At 43.1% G+C, this 20,050-nt stretch overlaps 2 protein-coding genes across 3 annotated transcripts in view; one reads left to right on the plus strand and one right to left on the minus strand.

Annotated features, from left to right (window-relative positions):
- Positions 1–614: 614 nt before the first annotated feature.
- Positions 615–14,269, minus strand: TUBGCP4 (tubulin gamma complex associated protein 4). 2 transcript variants are annotated; one of them, XM_038147533.1, is made up of 18 exons: positions 14,141–14,269; positions 13,891–14,019; positions 13,201–13,323; positions 12,762–12,815; positions 12,249–12,305; positions 11,233–11,312; positions 10,410–10,611; positions 8,345–8,510; positions 7,075–7,199; positions 6,346–6,396; positions 5,871–5,976; positions 5,443–5,550; positions 5,070–5,208; positions 4,403–4,580; positions 3,496–3,630; positions 2,348–2,464; positions 1,782–1,921; positions 615–1,483 (listed from the first exon to the last, which is right to left on the minus strand). In XM_038147533.1, the coding sequence occupies exons 1-18, from the start codon at positions 14,216–14,218 to the stop codon at positions 1,438–1,440; spliced, it is 2,034 nt and encodes a 677-aa protein (XP_038003461.1). In that variant the 5' UTR covers positions 14,219–14,269; the 3' UTR covers positions 615–1,437. The 2 variants fall into 2 exon arrangements, with proteins under 2 accessions (XP_038003461.1, XP_038003462.1); XM_038147534.1 differs by lacking the exons at positions 615–1,483; positions 1,782–1,921 and adding an exon at positions 1,928–2,070.
- A 3,066-nt stretch (positions 14,270–17,335) lies between these two features.
- The window catches only part of IQGAP1 (IQ motif containing GTPase activating protein 1), a 53,723-nt gene continuing 51,008 nt past the window's right edge, over positions 17,336–20,050 (plus strand). Inside the window, exons 1-2 of the mRNA XM_038146827.1 lie at positions 17,336–17,583; positions 19,337–19,436. Of these exons, the coding sequence (XP_038002755.1) occupies positions 17,532–17,583; positions 19,337–19,436 (152 nt within the window). The 5' untranslated portion in view covers positions 17,336–17,531. The remainder of the gene's footprint in view (positions 17,584–19,336; positions 19,437–20,050) is intronic.

The raw sequence follows: 20,050 nt of genomic DNA on the forward strand, positions 1-20,050 counted from the left end.
CAAACAGTGCTCTAGGCTGAAGCCCTCCCTCCATCCTCACACACTCTTTAGTCCATTGCTTCAAAAGTATAAAGTTTTTCTCAATGCGTATTTCTTCCTCTACCATTTCATGGTTCAGACAGTTGACACATCCAAACTTCAACACTTTCTCTAGCTTTTTCCATGGTCAAGGGCTTTTAAACCTTGCATTAGGCACAGTCCTACCATAAACAGCTGTAATGCGTGGAATGTGCCAGGTCTTATACTCTTGCTGGCTGTTGTTACTGTGTCTTCCTGAGTGAGCAGAGAGGATTTTTTTCCCCCAAGGACACCTAACTTCAGTGCGAGCTGCAGCTGTGTGCAAATACCAACCCTTTCAGGGGAAGGCTGGTTTCCTGGCAGCATTTGTGTTCAAACTGGGAAACCTGATACAACACCCCAGTGATGGACTGGAGGCTTCTCTTTTGCCAGTCATTTAAATGGACTTGCATCAAGATGGTCTGTTTGTTACAGCAAGGCTAGGAAATCTTAGTAACAGGCAAGAGTTCCTGCCAGATCCCGCTCTTCAGTGACAGACAAGGCCATGCCATGCTATTCCCTTTGCACTGGGGTACAGGCATTGACAATACTCCATATAATTGCATGAAAAGATATTTTTATTTGGGTTCAGTAGGGTAGTCACTAGTAGCATTCTAAATAGTCTGGAATGAGAAGAGCACAGGTGAATGTCCCAGGTAAGCATCTCCTTACCATTTTCCTGCCGGCAGAGGGCGCTTGCTACTCAAACAGGGCAAAGGTCCTGTCTTGGCAAGTGTAATTTCAGCACATAAACTATTAAATTGTATGAGAGAAAGCATGTAATATCCACAGTGTCTCCATGACCTATGCACATATATTAGACTAGTGCACTGCATGAGAAGAGACTTAAAAAAATCTATTTCTCCTTCCCTCCCCCTTCACCTCAATTGAAAATTGCTACTGCTGTTTCGTTTACCTGGTGGTGTTTGATTAGCAGACATTGTGTACTGTAGATCAGCTTACTACACAAATGGAACTTCTGAATACAGCCAAAAATTCATTTGTAGCCAAGAACAGGATTAATTCCTCCATACTTGAACTTGAAGTGGAACACAGTCCAGCTGAAGACTAAAGAAATTGCAGTCCAGCTAAAGAGTCCAGACATTTAATTCTGGTTTTTCACTTTCTGAAGAGGTGCAGATTGCCTCCCTGGAAGCACCTATAAGTATATGCAGAGCTGCAGAAAGCATATTTTTACAAGTTCAGAAGAAATGGAATAGCTTTCTGTAATTGCTGGGCAGCCTCACATAAGAGGTAATTCCTGCCAATTCCCTGTGAAACAGCAGTTCATCAGGCAAAAGCCAGCTACAAAGAAAAATTTGTTTGAGCACAAACTCTCCAACTGTCCAAGAGCACCAGTCTCCAGTGCTTGATGCATCACTAGTCACAGCCTGAAGCAAAGGCCTTTAGTGCATAAACTCCAAAACTGCAAGAGAAAGGTATGGTATTAGCTACATGTTGAAAGTAATTCCCTTTACCAACCTACACCAGCATATTCTGGCCAATATGAGCTAGCAGCTTGTTCAACTTTCTGCCAAAAGAAACTCAATGGGAACAATGCATATGAAACCCCAAAATTATCGTATGCTGATTTGTTACTTTTCTGTCATAGTATTTATCAACACTTAGTGTAAGTCAAATAGTTAGAAGCCATCAATAACAAATGGCTTTGTACTTCAAGTACCTCAGGATAATGCCACAAGCGACCCTCAAGATATTCCTACCTGCCTAAGGTTCCTCCAGCCTGGGTGTAGTATTTGTTATAATCCAAGCGTAGCAGCAGTTGAGCTAAGTCAGAGTTTATCTGATGATTGCGAACAGTAGAGAGAATCTTGAAGAGAAGTGATGACTGACGACTGAATCCCTACAAATTTGAAGATGTCAGTTCTGGGCCTTCTCAGAGAGAAGGAAAACAAGCATCTCATCTCTGTTTCTGCCTACCCAGTTCTTTAACAGCCTGAAGAAGAGAATCACTGCAAGAGATGTGATGCTTGTGGTCCAGGATAAGGTAAGCTGTGAGCCACAAGAACTCCTAGATGTTAGTTATACAAAAGGAGGGGTGGAGGTACCAACATCTGCCTCCTTTCTACTTCAGTATCTGCCCCTGTTCCGCCTCTCTGTGCACACAGAATTTCCAACTCAAGAAAAGTTGATTAGGTAGAATAATTACAAGCACTTACATAGGTCTTGGCTTACACTCACACTTGTTCTAGAGCTTTTAAAGCCAAGATAACTGCTTAGACAAATGTTTGCATGGGAGGAGAACAGATCAACAGAAACAGAGATTCACCTTCACCAAAATACTGAGTTGTGCAGCTCCCCGTTCATCTAAGGGACCCAGATTCTGACTGACCAGAGAACAAAAGCTATGACAAAGATCCAGAATTTCATTTAAGCAGTGGAAAACCTACACGGAATAAAAAGTACAAATTAATAGTTGAAACGGAGTTCGTACACAGAGAGAAAGCAGAAAAGTTGTAGCATTCATAACACAGATGTTACTGATACTGTATTTTTAGTCAGGAAGGAAGATACTGATGCAGCATTTTTAAAAATGTTTTCTATGGAAAAAGGATTTAAATGTTATGCTGCATCTCCCCTCTGCCCCTCCCACAACCTTTTGCTGATTTTTCTGGGAAAACAACAATTGCCATGAACCATCCAGACAGACACAGGAGTTGCACACTGGCTTCTCTATCCAACCAGCAGGTCATCACTGCAGCTTTAGGATTAAGAAGGCAGAATAAAGACCAACAAGAGTGGTTCAAGGCTTTGGTTTCACTGTTCGCTAAACTAGGAATTTCCTTTGTATCAGTTATCTGACTGGGTAATTACTATTCTGACACCTTTATTCTATAATAACCTCATAGATGAGCACAGAGATGACATGTTTCATTGAAACTAAACTTCTTTGCAAATGTTTTTGTGATGCTGTTTATAAAAATACTTTAACTTTTTTTTTTGGTTTGTTTTTTAATGAAATAAAAAAGACCCTAATTCCACTCAGGAACATATAAATTATTTTTTTTCTCTTTAGTAGAAGTGGGAATTTTTCCTAGTCTAATGTGTATCAGTATGAATCCCTCAGGAGTACTGGGAACTGTATTATGTTCATTAATTCTTCTTTAATAAAATAGCCCATGATAAAAACATAGTGATAAAATACAAGTTATTAAGGTTAACTGTCAACTGAGATAAGCTTGACTTAGAATTGCCAGGAATACAGCATTCACACTCACCAACTGTAAATTAGAAGATCTTAATTCAATTATTGTAAAAGTTACAGTTTATACCTGCCTAACTCCTAGAATTGTAGTCTGCAGGAGATTATCACTGATCTGTTTTAAAAGATGTGATTTGTCATACCTCTTCAAAAAGGTGTGTTTCTTAGGGCACTTGGATAATTGGTAGATAAAGGTGAAAACAAGACCAACTTACAGGTTTTAGAAGGATGAAAGACTGAGCCAACAAATTACTTAGGAAATGATCATGAGCCAAGCGTATACTCTCAAAATCTCTTGTGGCGTTTATCTGCTGCAGAAGCTGTGAGAACTGAGACTCCAGTACATCGACCTGATGAATATGTGAAGATACCTCATTAGTGGGAGTGCTTCAGACCAGCCAGAAGTTTGGAATAAGAAACTTACTTTCCTTATTGCTACTCTTATGTTAGAGGCTGAGGATCCCCTTCTCTCTGGCTGATGAATGAAGTATATACAAGAGCAGCACATAATGTGGGGTATGCAACAATTTTTGATGTCTAAGTAATATCTAAATATAAAGGGACATGGTCGTTTTCTTTAACTATGGAAAGGTATATAGCTAGCATGTAGACTAAGGTATTTGATTGTAGTAATTTCTGAATTTTGTACTGGGAGATACTATATGGAATCTTAGGGCAAAGGCTGCAGTACAAGAGTTCAGCCAGATTACTGTGGAGAATTTAGAAATCCAGGCTCCCTCTCAATTCTTTAAAAACCAAACCAACCAAACAAAAAAGCCCAAAACTTTTCTCAAAGTACAGTTTACCTAAAGAGGCCAGAGAAGGAACCAGGATGGTATCTTAATGGTGGTCCTTCAGAGATGAGTGGTTTCTCACAAACATTTAGTAGCATTAGAGAACTACTAAATAACTCCTCCATTTCACTGATTCACAAGTCCGAAAACTTTGTAATTGTAGCAGTAGTCTGGGAACTTGGAGGAAGCTCTAGGCTGGCGAAGGAAATCCTGATTTCCTTAAGGTACAAGGAATCAGAAACCTGAGATAGGTCTTCAGTGCTCCCTCCATGCATTTATGCCACTTTCTGATTAACTGATACAGTTTATCTTTCTCTGAAATACTGACCTGCAGATAATACTGAAGATTGTCCACAAGGAAAGCCATGTGATCCCTCAGACGCCACTTGATGGCATCTGTTCTATTAGACTTCAGGTGTTTACGTTGCATCTGGAGAGCCCAGCAGTGCTGTAGCTCAGCCTGGACTCGTCGCACACTCAGCAGGTATTTGAACACAACATTGTACCTACAATCAAAAAGTACAAAGTTGTTTAAGACTAAAATCTTCCTCTGTTACTGGAGAATGGAATTACTGGAGAATGTAACAATGCAAGACTGGAAAAAGAAATGGGAGGTGACTGCCAATAGTTAGGGCCAGTCAGGTCATGGCCCATGTGCCCCACGGCACACCTTGCAGAGTAAGATTTCTGCTTGTATTGATTACTGACCTAAAAAATATGAAGTTAGTTTCAGTGTAAGGAGGGGAGCTGTCAATGAAAACACTGTTAAAGTAGTGCTGTTTGTAAATTGGTGCAGATCTGTCAGCATATCTTGCAGGTCTTACTGTCACTACAAGTACTTTCACTATGAGTAAGTGGAACAAACTATTTTAAGGTTCAGGGAGCTATAGCTCTAGATTTCTCTCCATAGAGAATAAAATCCCCCAACACACTAGTGAATGCCTCACATCAGGGAACATACAGATGAATATAGAAAGACCATACCTAGTACTTACTTCTCGAGAACAGCAGGAGTAAAAAGAATGTGCAGTGGCCATTGAACTTTGTAAGAAAGTCCCAGAGCTGCCCATCCAGATGTGGGGGCTTCACGTGGAGATAATTCCCGGGAAGGCCCTTCACGAGTCTGAGAAGTATCTAAAAAAAAGTAAGGTGCTGAATTATGTTATCTTCTCAGTCAGTGCAACCATGGCAAGAAGGAAAAGGGAAAGAACAGAATTAAAAAGAGCCAAAGTAGTCTAGGCCATCACACAGGGCAGTAAAGGGAACAAAATTAGTATTTCTTTAACTTGAGAGAAGGGTAAGTAATCCATCTGAAAACAAGGTCACCATCTCCCCTCTTAATTTACTTCTAAAAATGTAAGTAGATACCTTTATGTTCCTTTCCATGATACTCAATGGTTAAGTGAAGAAGAGGAAGAAGGTTGTCATCATCTAACAGTACCTTATGAGCAGACTGCTGAAATGCAATGTTGACATCTGACAACAAGAGAACATGTATCAGCACAAGATGATGCAGCTAGGTCTAATTTTGCACCCATTAATTATTTACTCTTTGTCCTAAAAGACAAAACTGATGCACTATTGACACTCTTTTCTTTTAATTCCAGTTTCAAATACCTGCCATCAGAAGGTTTCTGAGAGATCGTTTTCACTCACTGTCTGAGACATTCTAATTCACAAGTATTGTGGTTTCAAAACTAGAGTTAAGATAGAACTCTTCTGTACTGGACATGACTTACCACTTTCCTGCTATACCTCAATTAGGCCAGCTTGGTAAGCAAATAAGCAACACTCACCATGTTCAGTTACAGCTGTAGGTGGTGTTTTTAACATGTGCTGTGCGGTGTCAATGAAGGCCTGAAACAGCTCACCTCTTCCCAAAAGGTAAAAGTCTTTTATAATCTGTGGAGATAAATTTGTTGTACCTAACATACCAAAAACTGAGCAGAAATTTTAAGCATCCTCGCTGATAGCACCCATTTTTATGATTTGGACAAGTGCTGTTTCTAAACACAGCTGGAGAGCTCTGAATTTCATTCACTGACCAAAAAGTCTACGCTGCCTTTGCTTTGAGATGCAAAGTACACATATCCCTCTAACTCTGTCTTTGGCCAAGTTCTATCAGTGCATGCTCATTCTTGAGACTGGAAAGTGAAAACAGCTTTACCTAAATGAAGAAAGCTCAGAGTGTAAGGCAGTAAAGTATTTAAGAGAAAGAAAGAAGGGAAGAAAGAGCTGCTTTAGCAAAAATAAAACTAGCAGTTGCATTACCTTTAGTTGTCCTAGTAGATCCGATTCCTCCACCATCAGTTTCCAAAGATGCTAGTGAAGAAACAAAAATCAAACGAAACAACAGAAACCTCCCCTCAGAATTATCTCAGCCATTCAGAGAGAAGAGTAGCTGCTGTCTTAAAACACTTGCGATGCATACAAAAAGAGCACCTATACAAAATGCTATATAAACTACAAGAGAACACAGTCAGGAGTCCTGTGTAGCAGCCCATGCTTCCAGTTAAAATTATTGATATATATTGGCAAAAAACTCTGCTGAAGAAACCTGAAGACCTGTGACAAAAAAGTGCAAATTCCTATGAAACCAGTTCTACCTCAGCTTTGTTTTTGATTCTCTAACTTCCCCATTTTCTTAGGTTGTCCTCTCTGCCCCCAAGTGAAAAGATTAAAAATTGCCAAAGCATATGCACAGCAAGATGCCATCTATTATGCTGAAAGCAAATGAAAAGTTCTGAAATAATTTCAAGTGAAATAAAAACAAAACCAAACAAAATTCCCTTCTTTCCCTCATGAAAGAGCATAGTATTTTTAATGTCCTTTTGTCACTAGAAGTTTGGTTTATACGAAGCTCTGAGACCAGTTAGAACAGCTGCACCACTGACATGTTTGTTTAATCATTGGCACTGACGAGCCCTCTTCTTCCAAGTCCTTCACAAAACTTAAGAGCTTCTCAGCCTGCATAGTAGTTACCTTTCCTAGGATGCTCACCTCAGCAACAGTGCTCCGTATCCAGTCAACCACTGATTCAAAGTCCACCAAACTAAAAAGTGGTTGCTGCTTGAGTCGATGTAGCTCTGCTGCAAAAGTGTCCTCCTGGTTTTTTAGGATGGAGCCTGTGCAGCAATGAGAAGAATTTCAGAGAGTAAAAAGGGATGCCATTTGGAGACATGCAGACAAAACAGAGGAACAGAAAGGCTGTCCAGGCAGCACTGTCTCAGGTCTGGCAAGGAATGTGAAGAGGAGGTTTCCAAGTACAAGTACCAACGTATAACATTACTATTCTGTGTACAGTTGCAGTATAGACACTTGCCTCAGCAGTGCTATGGTATCAGTAAAGCCCCCAAATATTTTCTACATAAATGGTTGCCGCCAAAAGCTCTTTTTCAAAGACTGAGCTAGATCTTCAAACCCACAAACTTTTCTCTGACATTAACCAGCTGGTTTGGGTCTCCTTACACCCCTGCCCCTTTCAAATCTATCCTACTGCCTGAACTTGGGGACTTTGTGTTTTTTTTTTTTTACCAAATGAGCTGGAAGACCAATTTCTTTTCCCCTTGCTTCTGCTACTGCAAGAAAACAGTCCACCTGAATTGGTCCTTTGTTCTCTGTAATGTCACGCAAGTAATTTAAGTACTTTTGCATAGGCATGCTCAAGGCAGAGCCACCGCAACAGTCCTCCCCCACTGGCATAGGAATATATTTCCCAAACCACCCTCAATGTAAATTTTTCGAGCTCTTAAAGTGAACCATCAGCTAGAAATTTCTCTCCCTTGCTGTCTTTAAGGCTCCATATAATTTGTCTTTCATAGCAACTTTGGGACCACCTTGCAAGTGATTCTCTCATGTTTGTGGATGCAAGTTAATCCCATGACACCATTCTGCAACATATACACTCAGAGCAAGATGTGCCTTTGTGTCTGTTTGCAGCCTTTAGGGAGAGGGATGCAAACTGAAAAGAAAACAAGGCCTTTGCAATCACTTTATCCAAAGCAAATCACAGGGTGACTTGCTGCTGGCAACTTGGAGACTATGTTTGGAAAGTCTTATATACTCATCTTGTTCTTACACCTCTCCCTTGGAATCAATCAGAAGCAGAACACTGGGACCTACTGCTCTGTCCTGGCACAACTATCCATATAGTCTGAAGAGTAACGGCCAATAGTCAGTGACTGTTGAGGAATTCGTTAATGTGGCATTTTGGAAACTATGTGTCAGTCACTCATAACTGGGCAAAGGTTGCAAGAAAGATGTTCCTTACCTTTTCTGGTCAGGTTAACATTCTGATTCTCAAACATCTGAACAGATTCTCCCACAAAGAGGATCTTCTCAGCAACTCGTACAGGAATGTATGAAGGCAGCATTTCTACTCTCAAAGAAAACTGCTTTAGAGATGGAGCTAACATGTTCTCCTCCTCAATCAAGCGCTGCCAGAGACACCAGGGAAAAGAAATCAAGTGCAAAACAGTGTCAGAAAACCAGATAGGAAAGGTGTATAAAGGGGTGTGTATGTGAGGGAGCACTTAAGAGCACTGGAAGTAAGCAGAAAGGTAGCAGAACTGATTTGTATTATTTAAATAAGCCAGTAATCTTCCTTATACTTCTGGTATGCTAGCAGATCTCCCTGGAGATACTGCTTCCATCAGAGTGCAGCAGAAGGGGGAAAAAGAAGCTAAAACTCTGTGGAACAGCAACAAATTGGCTGTATAAAAGGGTTATGTTACATAAGAAAAAGGAGCGTTATTGCAAATGCATTACATCAGTCTTTTGCTGCCATAAAAATGTTAACTAGCATTACCAAAAATAATCCTCCCCTACACCCATTCCTATGTTTCAACACTGTTAGAACACTTGTGATACAGGCCAAATATAAACACCTCCACTAGTGAGCAAATAGGATAAAGATTCAAAGGCTTGCAAGAAAAGATAAGGCAATTTTCTCAGTTCCTGTGAAAGCTGTTTTAGAACAATACAGTAAGTTATTAATTTTTTTTTCTGAATGTTAGTAAGGAACTCCAAGTATGGAGGCAAGATCTTCCTTCAGGAATGCAATATTCATAATCTCATCTGGCTTTCTTGTTACTGGAGAATTAGTTTTAGTGATCCATAATCCAGAAAAAATCACCCACAGTTTTGAGAATGTTTGCCATCTACAAAATTCTTCATTTCCATAGGAGAATTCAGTAAAAATTTGTATACCTTAAGATTCTAACGACACTTTTAGGTGAGGCAATACTCAAGTATTTTATCGATCTGTTCCACTAAAACTCAAGAGTTACGTTTTACTCTTTGACTGAAGAATTGCCAACACTGTTAGTTGATAATACTGAAGAAAAAAGTTGCTTAGTCTACAATTTCCACCATGGACCTAGAAGACTCGACAGTCTTCACTTTCTTTATCCAATATAGTGAAATAACAGATTTTTCCACTAACTGCCTTTAAAGTTTTCCCCTGATTTTCTCTGGGTGTAGTCAGTTTTCAGCAGAGACTGTTGGCACAGGGGACTTAATTAGTATGAAACACAGAGTTTCTGTGTAGTCAGAGCAAAGCTGCATGCACCACACTAACTGCCTGAGTGCCCATGAAATGTTTTCTCACCATTGACTAGAGGGTGAATTTAGAGTTGAACTTGCTCCACACTATTCTCTATTCAGACATTATTCAAATGCTCAGTGTGGAAGACTACTCCACTGAGAAAGGTGCTTTGCAAAAGGGCACTGTAATGGTATAGCATCTACAGGAAGTGTTACCACATTTCATCAGTGTGCTGGCAGGTTGCTCCCTTGCTTAGCAGTCCCTTGACTCTCACATAACACATTTTCTACCAGTAATGTCAGTAGCATTAACCTGTTACGTAACATTTGCACAACTAATGGTTGTGCAAGAAAGGCACCTGACCCAGCTGCCCATAGAAAGTGTGCAAATCAAATCAACAGCCAAGTTCCCCACACCCTGTTCCTTGCAATTGCTCACACTACCACCACTGCCTATGCTAAACAGATCACAGTGCTGACCAAAAGGAATGAGGAACCAGTCAGTCAAGAGCAGTGGGCATGCAGCAGTTCCCATTACTTGACATCAGCATCTACACAGATTCTCCATCCATAGGGCTTTCGGCAGTGGGGTTATCCAGCTGTGCCAAACAATAGGTCTCTGTCCCTTAGGCCTAGCAGCAACCTATTACAGTATTATTTTGATTTACCATCCTAGAAGGTTTCAGTATATGTCTAGTCTAGCAGAGCTTGCACCAAAGTAGAATACCATACGCATCTTCTTTAGTTCACTAAGAACCAAAGATGCCAAGTTATGACTCAGATCTTCTTACCAGGTCCTGCAGTTCTCGTAGCTGTTTTCCTGTAAGCCCCCCAATTCCTAAGTCATCGTCATCTTCTTCAGGTTGGCTAGGGACATTTCCAGAAGAAGGGCCTTGTTTGATGAAGAACTCTTCATGTTGGTCTAGTAGCAATCCATGCAGCATCCAGGCAGAGAGCTGCTTATACATGACTCCATGACACACCGCCAGAATCCTGAGGTCAGGTGAAACAGTCAGTCAGGCCTTTGCATACAATAATCAAAACCTCACTGTATGTTGTTCCAAAAAGTCCAGTTGGTCAGCCAGGCAGTATGGCAAGAACTAAATGCCAAATGTGTTTTTTTTTTTTTTTAAAGAGGGAAAAGTGGACAAAACTAGAAGGTGCAAAACTAAGCTAACATATCCTCTGAACATGTGGCTTCTCCATGGAAATCTGCTAGTATAACAGAAGTATAAGTCTGCAATGGTTGCTGCCTCTACTCAAAGGACATTTTAAGTAGTTTGACTTTCTCCACAAGGACATACAAACATCACAACACTCACATAGTCACAATTATAATTTTGAAGGATCAAAGATCAGTGATTTTCAAAACAGAGAAGAAAAACCTGGGTCTGAAGTTTTCTAAGCCCTTAACCTAAAGTATGGAGAAAGCCTTAATTCTCACCACAAGCCTGCTTTAGCTAAATAATGGGGATGGTGACAGTTTTCCCCTGCATGCTACTCCTACTTTTATACCATGCAAGGCTGTTTTTGCATGCACTGTTTCAAAAAGTAAGAAACATTTTGACACTAACTCCAGAAGAATGAAGAAATAGTTTTACTGGATCTACATACTTTTCAAGAGCACTGCGAACAGGAGGCAACCCCCCACAGCTATGTTTGTGGACTGTCTCCAATATCTGGCACCCATGAATCTGCAGAAAGAAAAGGTTACACTAGTCTGTTATTTGGATATGTATTGACCTTTTCATACATTTAAACATTACACTTGCAGCTAACACAAAAATGCCTTCACAAACTGAACAAGTCTTACAGAAAGAAAGGTGTAACATGCTGCATGTAGTGATGATAAAGGCCTTTATGTGTGGCTCTACACTCAAGGTTCTCTCAATACTTTGCCCTAAAAAAAGTAAATATCTCTGCATTCTTAAAATATGAGTGTGGGATTGTGTTCGAGGGGTCCCAGGACAAGGGAAGAGATGAGAATCTGGACTCCATTTTTCAGAAGGCTGACTTATGATGTTATGATATATGTTATATTAAAAATGCTATGTTAAAACTATACTAAAAGAATAGAGAGAAAGGATTCATCAGAAGGCTGGAAAGGAAAACAAGGAATAATAATAAAATCTTGTGACTGCTCACAGCCTTGACACAGGTGGCTGTCATTGGTCATCAAGTAAAAACAATTTCACATGCTGGGTAAGCAGTTCTCCAAATCACATTCCAAAGCAGCAAAACAGGGAGAAGCGGAAGCTTCCCAGCTTCTCAGAAGAAAAGACCCTGGGCAAAAGGATTTTTCATAAAATATGTCTGTGACACATTAGCCTCTGCCTTTTTTATTTCAGGCAACAGCCAGAAAAAACAGACTTGGAAAAGAAAAATTCCAGCCACCAGCATCCTGTCCTATAAAATTCAAGACATCAAAGACAATGGGATAAGGGAAAAAAATCAAATACAGTGTAAATGAATTTGTAAAATAGTCTCAATACTTACAGAACTAGTAATAGGGCATCCATTACTGGAAATACATTATTTTCTAGCATTAGAAGTCTGGGATGGGGGCAGAAATTACTTTATCAGATAAAGAGAAAATCTGTTAAGAGAAACTAGCTGCAATTTTACTGTACCTTCTGAGTTTTGATCTGTTCCACCATGACCATCACAGAGGGGAAGAGTAACTGAAACTGCATAACAAGAAGTGAAATATTGATTTAGGTTGTTATGTAAGGAAGAGAGAAAAAACCTGTACTTGAGTAACTGTGGACAGCAGCTGAACACAATAATTTATTAAAACTATTATCTGTCTTTCCTCACAAATTAGAAACATGACATGCAAATCTCCAGGAAGTATGTCTTCCCTTCACTGGACCAAGATGCACAAAGTTACTATATTCCAGCAGCAGTTCAGGCTAAACACAGTCAGTGAGGAATGTGTGAGGGTCAAGGTGGAGGACCATAGCTTTGTGTTGAAGTGCAGGTGATCCTCTGAGCACGATTAAGGGACTACACATGTAGAGGCATTAGATAGAAATGGCATGACATGATGGAATAAGCCTTGTTTATCCCACCTACTTTTCTATTAGACTCAATGAGGCATAAGAGCAAGCAAAGAACACTACCTCTTTAATAACATGACATACCTGGTCCAAGGAGTAATTAACATGTGAGATGGAAAGATGTGGGTCAGCCAGAAACTATAAAGATAAAGCAATTAATGAAGATTAATTATCACAACCACTGGATGTCATACCCAAGGTATGACAGCTACTAGTCTAGCAGAGATTAATCAAAACCTCTAAAACTGAAAACAGAAGCCACAATAGTCTGAGACAGCATTAAGCTCTCACAAATATGGAGCCCTTACTGAACTGAAGGAAGAGGGGACAACACCTAATAGGATGGAAAAGTAATTTACAATGGCATTTCACAGGAATAATTCAAAAGGCATCCCTAAAGTGGAAAGGAAAATACCTTGTTTCATCTTAGAAACTACTACTCCTATATTAATTGCAGAAATGACAAGTTTCCACAATCTGTCAGCAGCACTACAGCCTCTTGTTCTGTATCTCTCTCCTTTACCTCTTGTTCTAGGTCAAGCAGTGCCTGTCGATAAGGCTGCAGCACTGAATCAAGACCTGTGCAGAAGGCCCTCAAATAAATGCCATGCAATCCACTCTGGTTTTGCTGAGATGGATGGTGATCCTGAAACCAAACAATAAAATCGGCATCAGCATCCTCATGCAAGTCTGAAGAGTAACGTAGTATCTGTGCAGTATCACAGCAGTAGTCAGTGCTCAGAACACGTTGAAATGCATCTTAGCTCACCACAAAGTGATCAGAAAAACAAATACACCCTTGTCACAATGAGAGTTACTTGAGCAGACTTATATTTAGCTCTTTTGTGGACCTATGAAAGTGCTGGGAGCCACTGGTACCAGTGCTTCTTTTCACTTAGGAGTGCCTCTTGGATCTCAAGGCTCTTCACAAATCATGAGGAGATAGTCACGAGCATCCTGCTCAATGGACAAACCCTGGCCAGTCTGCTGTGATCAGAAATTATTACAAGACTTCCCGAAGAATAAGATTTTACATTTGATTCATTCTTCATTCTCTCTACCGTCCCTTACAAGCGTCGCAGAGAGCTTTCTGGAGCTCTGCTCGGTGCGAGCGCGGGTATGGGCCACGGGCCACTCCTGTGTCCCGGGCAGCTTGGCCTTACTGGCACCTGCCGCGCTCTTCCCGGGAAATACCTCGGCCCGGCGGCCCCACCTGCTGCTGTACGTGTCCCGTGTACTGCTCCACGAATTCGACGAAGCGGATGTAGTCGGTGCCGAGGCGGCAGAGCCGGTTCAGGACGCTGGTCTCGCTGGGGTGTAGAAACGGCAGCTCCTGAGACACCTGGAAGGGGAAACAGCGGTGACGGACGGACAGGCCGCGCAGGGTGGGCGGCAGGGACCGGGCGGGGCGGGGGCCGGGGTGGGCTTTGCCCGGGTGGGCTTTGCCCGGGGCCGTGCCGCACCTGGAGGCCGCCGCGCTTGCTCCAGGTGAAGACCGCCCCGGGGTACCCGCTCAGGGCCAGCAGCAGCTCGTGGATCATCCTGCCGCGCGGGGCCGCGCGGGCCGCCGGGAGCAGCGCGGGGGCCGCCGGGAGCGGCGGGCGGGGGGCAGGCCCGCAGCGGCGGGGTCCGGGGCGGCGAGCGGGGCCGCCGTGAGGGGCGAGGGCTGCCGTGAGGGGCCGCCGTGAGGGGCGAGGGCTGCCGTGAAGGGCTGCCGTGAGGGGCTGCCGTGGGGCGTGCCGTGGCCCCGCTCACGCACGTCTCGACCGCTCCAGAGGCGCGTTGGCTTTGGCTCGCGGCAGCAGGAGGACGGTGCAGTAACGTGAGTGGCTGTGATGGCGAGTGCCCGTTCGAGAGGTCCCAATCCAGGACAACAGCAAATGCGCTGCCTTCTATGTAGACTTGATTTCGGTATGCCTCATTAGGTTTCTTTATCGGTTTCTCAGGTTGTCTGTAAGTGTTTTATCAATGCCAGTTTTACCTTTCTCCATTTGTTATGTATTGCTTTCCTTCACTTCCTGTCCTATTCCGGGTAGTCTTTTAATCAAAACTGTCTAGTTTGAAAACTATGAAATTATTTAATAAAGTGGTTTTTAGCAGCCTCTTTTTCATTTCTCCCCCCATTTTTGACAGTGCAGTAACGTCTATGTGCATTTTTACTCATCTTCATTTAGAAGAAATGATTGTTTAGTCTTAAAGATCATCTAATTTGTATTTGGTTCACCTTGTCACAATAAGGTCTGAAATGTAGGAAGAATATGGGCATGTACTATCTATAGCTACACAGCTTTATGTGTAAATTGGAAGCCCCAACATTAGTTTTATTATACTCATACATTATAAACAATATTGTCTTTCTGTTGACAAACCTTCTAGCGTCATAATAAAGACTGAGGAGTTGGGCTAGATATTTGTTACGCATCCCTGACATAAATATCACAGTATACGTTTGGTGTGGAAACGCCTGCAAAAGAAGAGATAACAGTAAGTATTTTGGTGCTCATTTTCTCTGGGAAGCCTAGTGATTAGTCATTAAGGCAAAAAGCTTAAAAGATTTTTTTTACAGAATTGGTTGCTCAAATTTTGAAATGAGAGAAAAATATTTGTATATTTGTGTATATACAAATATTTATTTGTATATATACAAACATATATTTGTAATATATTAAAATATTTCATAAACTCTGTAGTATTTGCAGGGCCATCTGACTAGTGCTCATTCAACATTAAGAGAAAAAAAAAGATAAGGAACAGGAAGGGCAATAAATTAGACATATAGATACACAACTCCTAATAAAATCATTTGGCAGAGTCAATAACAAACACCAGAAATCTCAAATCAGGGGAGCTGTTATAGGTACCGTTGAATACGACCTTGAAGAGGTTCAGAAAGGTTCTTTGATGGTATGTAATAATCGTGTTTTATTTTTCTTATCAGAATGAGATGTTTTTGAGGGAGGATTGTTGCACTGTGCAAAAAATGTTATGAGATTTTTAGGGGGAACAAAATGAATTCTGCACTATGCAGTCTACATATAAACATTATTTTAAATGTCTTCTCATTGCATAACTTCCAAGTGGCCACATGTGAAATAATGCAAATGGTAATTCATAGAACCCTAACTGTATTCTAAAACCTTTTGTTTTGTAATTTATGTCTACCATTCCGCATTGTAGTTATTTCTGTAACCATTATGTCTTCCTTTAATCAGTTACGTTCTCTAAGATTGTTGAGTCCAACCAATGATCGAACACCACCTTGTCAACTAGACCGAGGCACTACGTACCACATCCAGTCTTTTCTCTGACACTTGGAGGGATGATGTCTCCACCACATTCCTTGGCAGCCCATTCCAATCTCCAATCACCCTTCCTGCGAAGAAATTCTTCCTAAGGTCCAACCTAAACCTGCCCTGGCACAGCTTTAGACTGCATCTGCTTGTCCTATTGCATGTTGTCTAAGTATATATAGTAGGTAAATGTACTTTTTGATGGGCTCATGGAATCATTGAGCTTGCAAGTGACCTCTAGAAGTGTTTAGTCCCACCTTGTTTCCTCAATACCAGGTGAACTCGAGCGGGTTTGTCCATGACTATGCCTAGTTAGGCTTGAACTATCTCCAAGGGCAGAGACTCCACAACTTCGCCAGATAACTTGTTCCAGTGTTGGATCACCTTCAGAATACAGTTATTTTTTATTTTGTTGAAATGGGACTTTTTTATGATTTTCAGTCCATTGCCCGCTGATTCTTGGCATGTTCTCTTGTGCTCTCCTCATATGTCAGATGCTCCAAGCCCTTAATCAATTTCACTGTACTTGTTCCATTCTGTCCATGTCTTCCTCCTACCAGGGAAGCTGAAGCTGAATCCACAGCTGGGAAGATGAGAGTGATTGATTGACTCCCTTACTTGCTGGTGATGTTTTTCCTAACAGAGGCTATTGGTCTTCCAAATTACTTAATGTGTGCTTAAAGTAGTAAATGTATGCCCTGGCACTGAAATTCATGTGACTAATTAAAATGTACATATGGTGGCTGGCATTGTCAGTGCTCTGACCCTTGAACAAGAAATAGGCAAAGCAACAGTAATATGTACTGAGGGAAAGGAAATTTTCAGGGCGTGATTCTCCTGTGGCAGTGCTGCTGGATGTTGCTATTGTTTTGGGGCACCCTGCTTCCACTTGTGGCTGACATTTCAGGTGAGTTACCACGGTTTGGTCAGCAGAGATGTTTAGATGGAAAGGCATGGCTGCTTCCATCAAGGCCAGGTTTTGCTACTGTGAAGGGCAGTGCAGCTGGGGAACCTGGCAGGACAAGAGGGCTTAGGCAAAGCAGCATGTGGGAGGCAGCTGGGCTGTGGAGGCTGAGCTGGTGAGGCTGCACTGCACACAGCGGGGCGCACATGGGCTGGGCACACATGGCAGGGCTGGGAGGCCTGGGACGGTAAGATGTGGGCTGTGACCAGGTTGACCAGGGTTGTCCCGCATATGCTGGTGGAGTTTAGGCGAGAGCTTAGCTGGGTGTTAGCAGTGAGGCTAACAGGAAGATTCAGGGCCAGGGCGCTGGCCCTGTGAGAGGGAGGGACCCCGGGGAGAGACAAGGCGGCCAAGGCGGGTCCTTCAGGTTTACGGGATGGGCCGAGCTAGAGCGGGGACTGGGTGCGGCCGGAGGGGGACGGCGCAACTCGCCGTTTCTCTCCCGCGGCGGCCGAAGACGGCGGGGGCGCCTAGGGTGCGGCCGGGGCGGGGAGAGGGAGAGGGAGCGCGGAGGGGCGACTCCTCCCCCGCCACACCCGGTGCGGCAGGAAGAGGAACAGCCGCGCCCAGCTCCCGCTAGCCCCGGCCCAGCGCAGCGCCATGGCGGCGGAGGACGTGGACGGGCTGGCCGTGTCCCGGCCCCACTATGGCTGTGAGTACCGGGACCCCGGGGGTCTGGGAATCCGCGTGTCCGCCAAGCGACGCCCAGCCCGAGCTGTCCGTGCCTTCCAGCGCCCAGCGCTGGCAGGGGAGGCTGGGTCACCGCAGGCATGGGGGGAGCCGCGGGGTCCGGGCTCCGGGACTGCCCCGCGGGCGCGGTGCGCCCCGCCGGCCCTCTTCGCGGGCCCCGGTGAGCTGCGCCTCCCGCGAGATGGACGCCGTGCCGTGCGGGAGCTCGTCGAAGCTCGACGGTCCTCCCGAGTGCTGGAGAGGAGTGCTGGGAGAAGGCAGTGGGTGAGCAGCGACGGCACGTCCCACGGCTGTGCTGCCGTCGTTTGCCGCGGGCGGGCCGGCGCCTCGCCCAAGATGTCCGCCGCGGGCGGGGCGGGGGCGGCCCTGCCTTCCGCCTTCCCGCCGGTTTTGGCGACCACACCCCAGTCGCCGGGCGAAACGCCGCTCCCGTCGGACACCTTCGCTGCCTGGCCCTGGGCTTGCTGTGGAGAGGGGGGATCCTGGCGTCCGTCGCGCGGGCTCGCCTGTGCTGCGATACCGCGTCAAAAACGATCAACGGCGGAGGAAAACGTGGTGCTGTGGAGGGGCGATGTTGTAAGGGGCAGTCGGTCCGACCTGTTTTTTTTAACACTTCCAGGGATGGGATCGCCACAACTTCTCTAAGCAGCCCGTGCCAATGCCTCACTATCTTCTTGGTTCAAGAATTTCTCCCTGTCATCTGGCTAAATCTCTCCACTTCTAGTTTAAAACTGTTCCCCCTTGTCCCATCAGTATTGCCCTTTTCGTTTTATAAGCCCCCTTTTAAGTACTGAAAGGCCACAGTGAAGTATCCCGGGAGCCTTCTCCAGGCTGAACAACCCCTGCTGTCTCAGCCTGCAGCTGTGGGAGAGCTGTTCCAGCCCCCGGAGCATCTTCGTTGCCCTCCTCTGGACGTGCTCTAGCAGGTTTTGTGCTGAGGACGCCAGACCTGGATGCAGTGTTCCTGCTGGGGTCTCACAAGTGCACTGTAGATTGTTGTTGAAGTTATTTTAGGTATAAGCTAACCTTTGCTTAATAACAGTATGAGACATTTCCTATTTGTCAAATTGGTTCATAAAACCTAAAAAAGCTTCTTTTTTTTGACATGAGATGTAAGTATGGGAAGAGAAGACTTTTTCACTGAGGCTTTGAACACACAGAATCTAGAAGATTTAGACATATTACCCCTATGTAGGTGTTCAGAGTGATCTGATGATGGCATGCAGGTTGGGAATCTGAAGGATTCCCTTCCATATAGGGAATTGTGAGTAGCATTTCCACCTTGTTTTAGGGATGGACTATAAAGATATATAAGGGAATATATGATGTGAATATGTATTTGTGTCCTTCCTTAATCTTTTTCTATCAAAATTGGAGGATAGGGGAGGGGACGAGGGGTCACTGATGTGCTTTTGAGGAAGACAAAGGCAAAGCTAGAAGAAAATAAAGGATTGTTTCTAAGAAATTGTAAGAGGAATGCAGTCTATTTGAGAAATCAGGAAGAAGGAATCTGGCAAATTTATGTGACAAGAATAAGGAAATGGAGAGTTTTCTCTTGCTAGTAAAGAACAAGTTATCAAATCCTTAGTTTTCAGAATTAAAAAAACCCAACTGTGATGAGTTTCTGTGGGAGAGGTTGGATCTGATTTTTGATGTGCCTGTTCCATTACATTCAATCTTCAACCATCTGAGGGCTATGTTTTGTTTATTTTCAGCTGTCTTGGATAATGAGAGGTTAACAGCAGAGGAAATGGATGAAAGGCGACGCCAGAATGTAGCCTATGAATACCTTTGTCATCTGGAGGAAGCAAAGAGGTGAGAATAAGTCATTTTAAAACTGCTTTAAAACAAGATGTGACCTTCGGTACAGGGAATAATTTGGATGCATCTTACCTCTTGTCTCAGTTTCCTAGTGGCTATGTAGTTTCACTAGAAAAAACAACCAATCAAAAAAATCAAAGAAACTCCCTTCCTCCCCGAAAAAACCAACTGACCTCTGATGTGTGTTTCTAAGGTTCTCAAAGACTTTGTGACAAGGATTCTGTAGCTGTTAATTCTGTTATTTCTAGCACTGGATGGGTTCCCCTGATGCTATGATGATTTTTTACCTTGTATTTTTCTATACCACTTATATATTCTCCATGCCCTTAACATGCATACTTGTAACTCTTAAAACTAATATTTTAGCATAGTCCTGGTATTCTGTTAAGCCAGAAGACCAAACATCCTGAAGACCTTGCACTTGGAGGCTGAAAAACCTTATGGTATCTTGAAAAACTAAGATCCCCTCTAAAACATGTCCTGTAAACTAAAATTAAGTCCATGTGGGGGAAAATACTTGAAGATAAGAAAATGTCACACTGTTTATTTAAATCTCTCAGTGGAGCATAATTTTTAAATTTACTAATTTACAATGTCCATAAAATTGT

This window comes from Motacilla alba, chromosome 10 (genome assembly GCF_015832195.1).
Source record: "Motacilla alba alba isolate MOTALB_02 chromosome 10, Motacilla_alba_V1.0_pri, whole genome shotgun sequence".
NCBI lineage: Eukaryota > Metazoa > Chordata > Aves > Passeriformes > Motacillidae > Motacilla > Motacilla alba.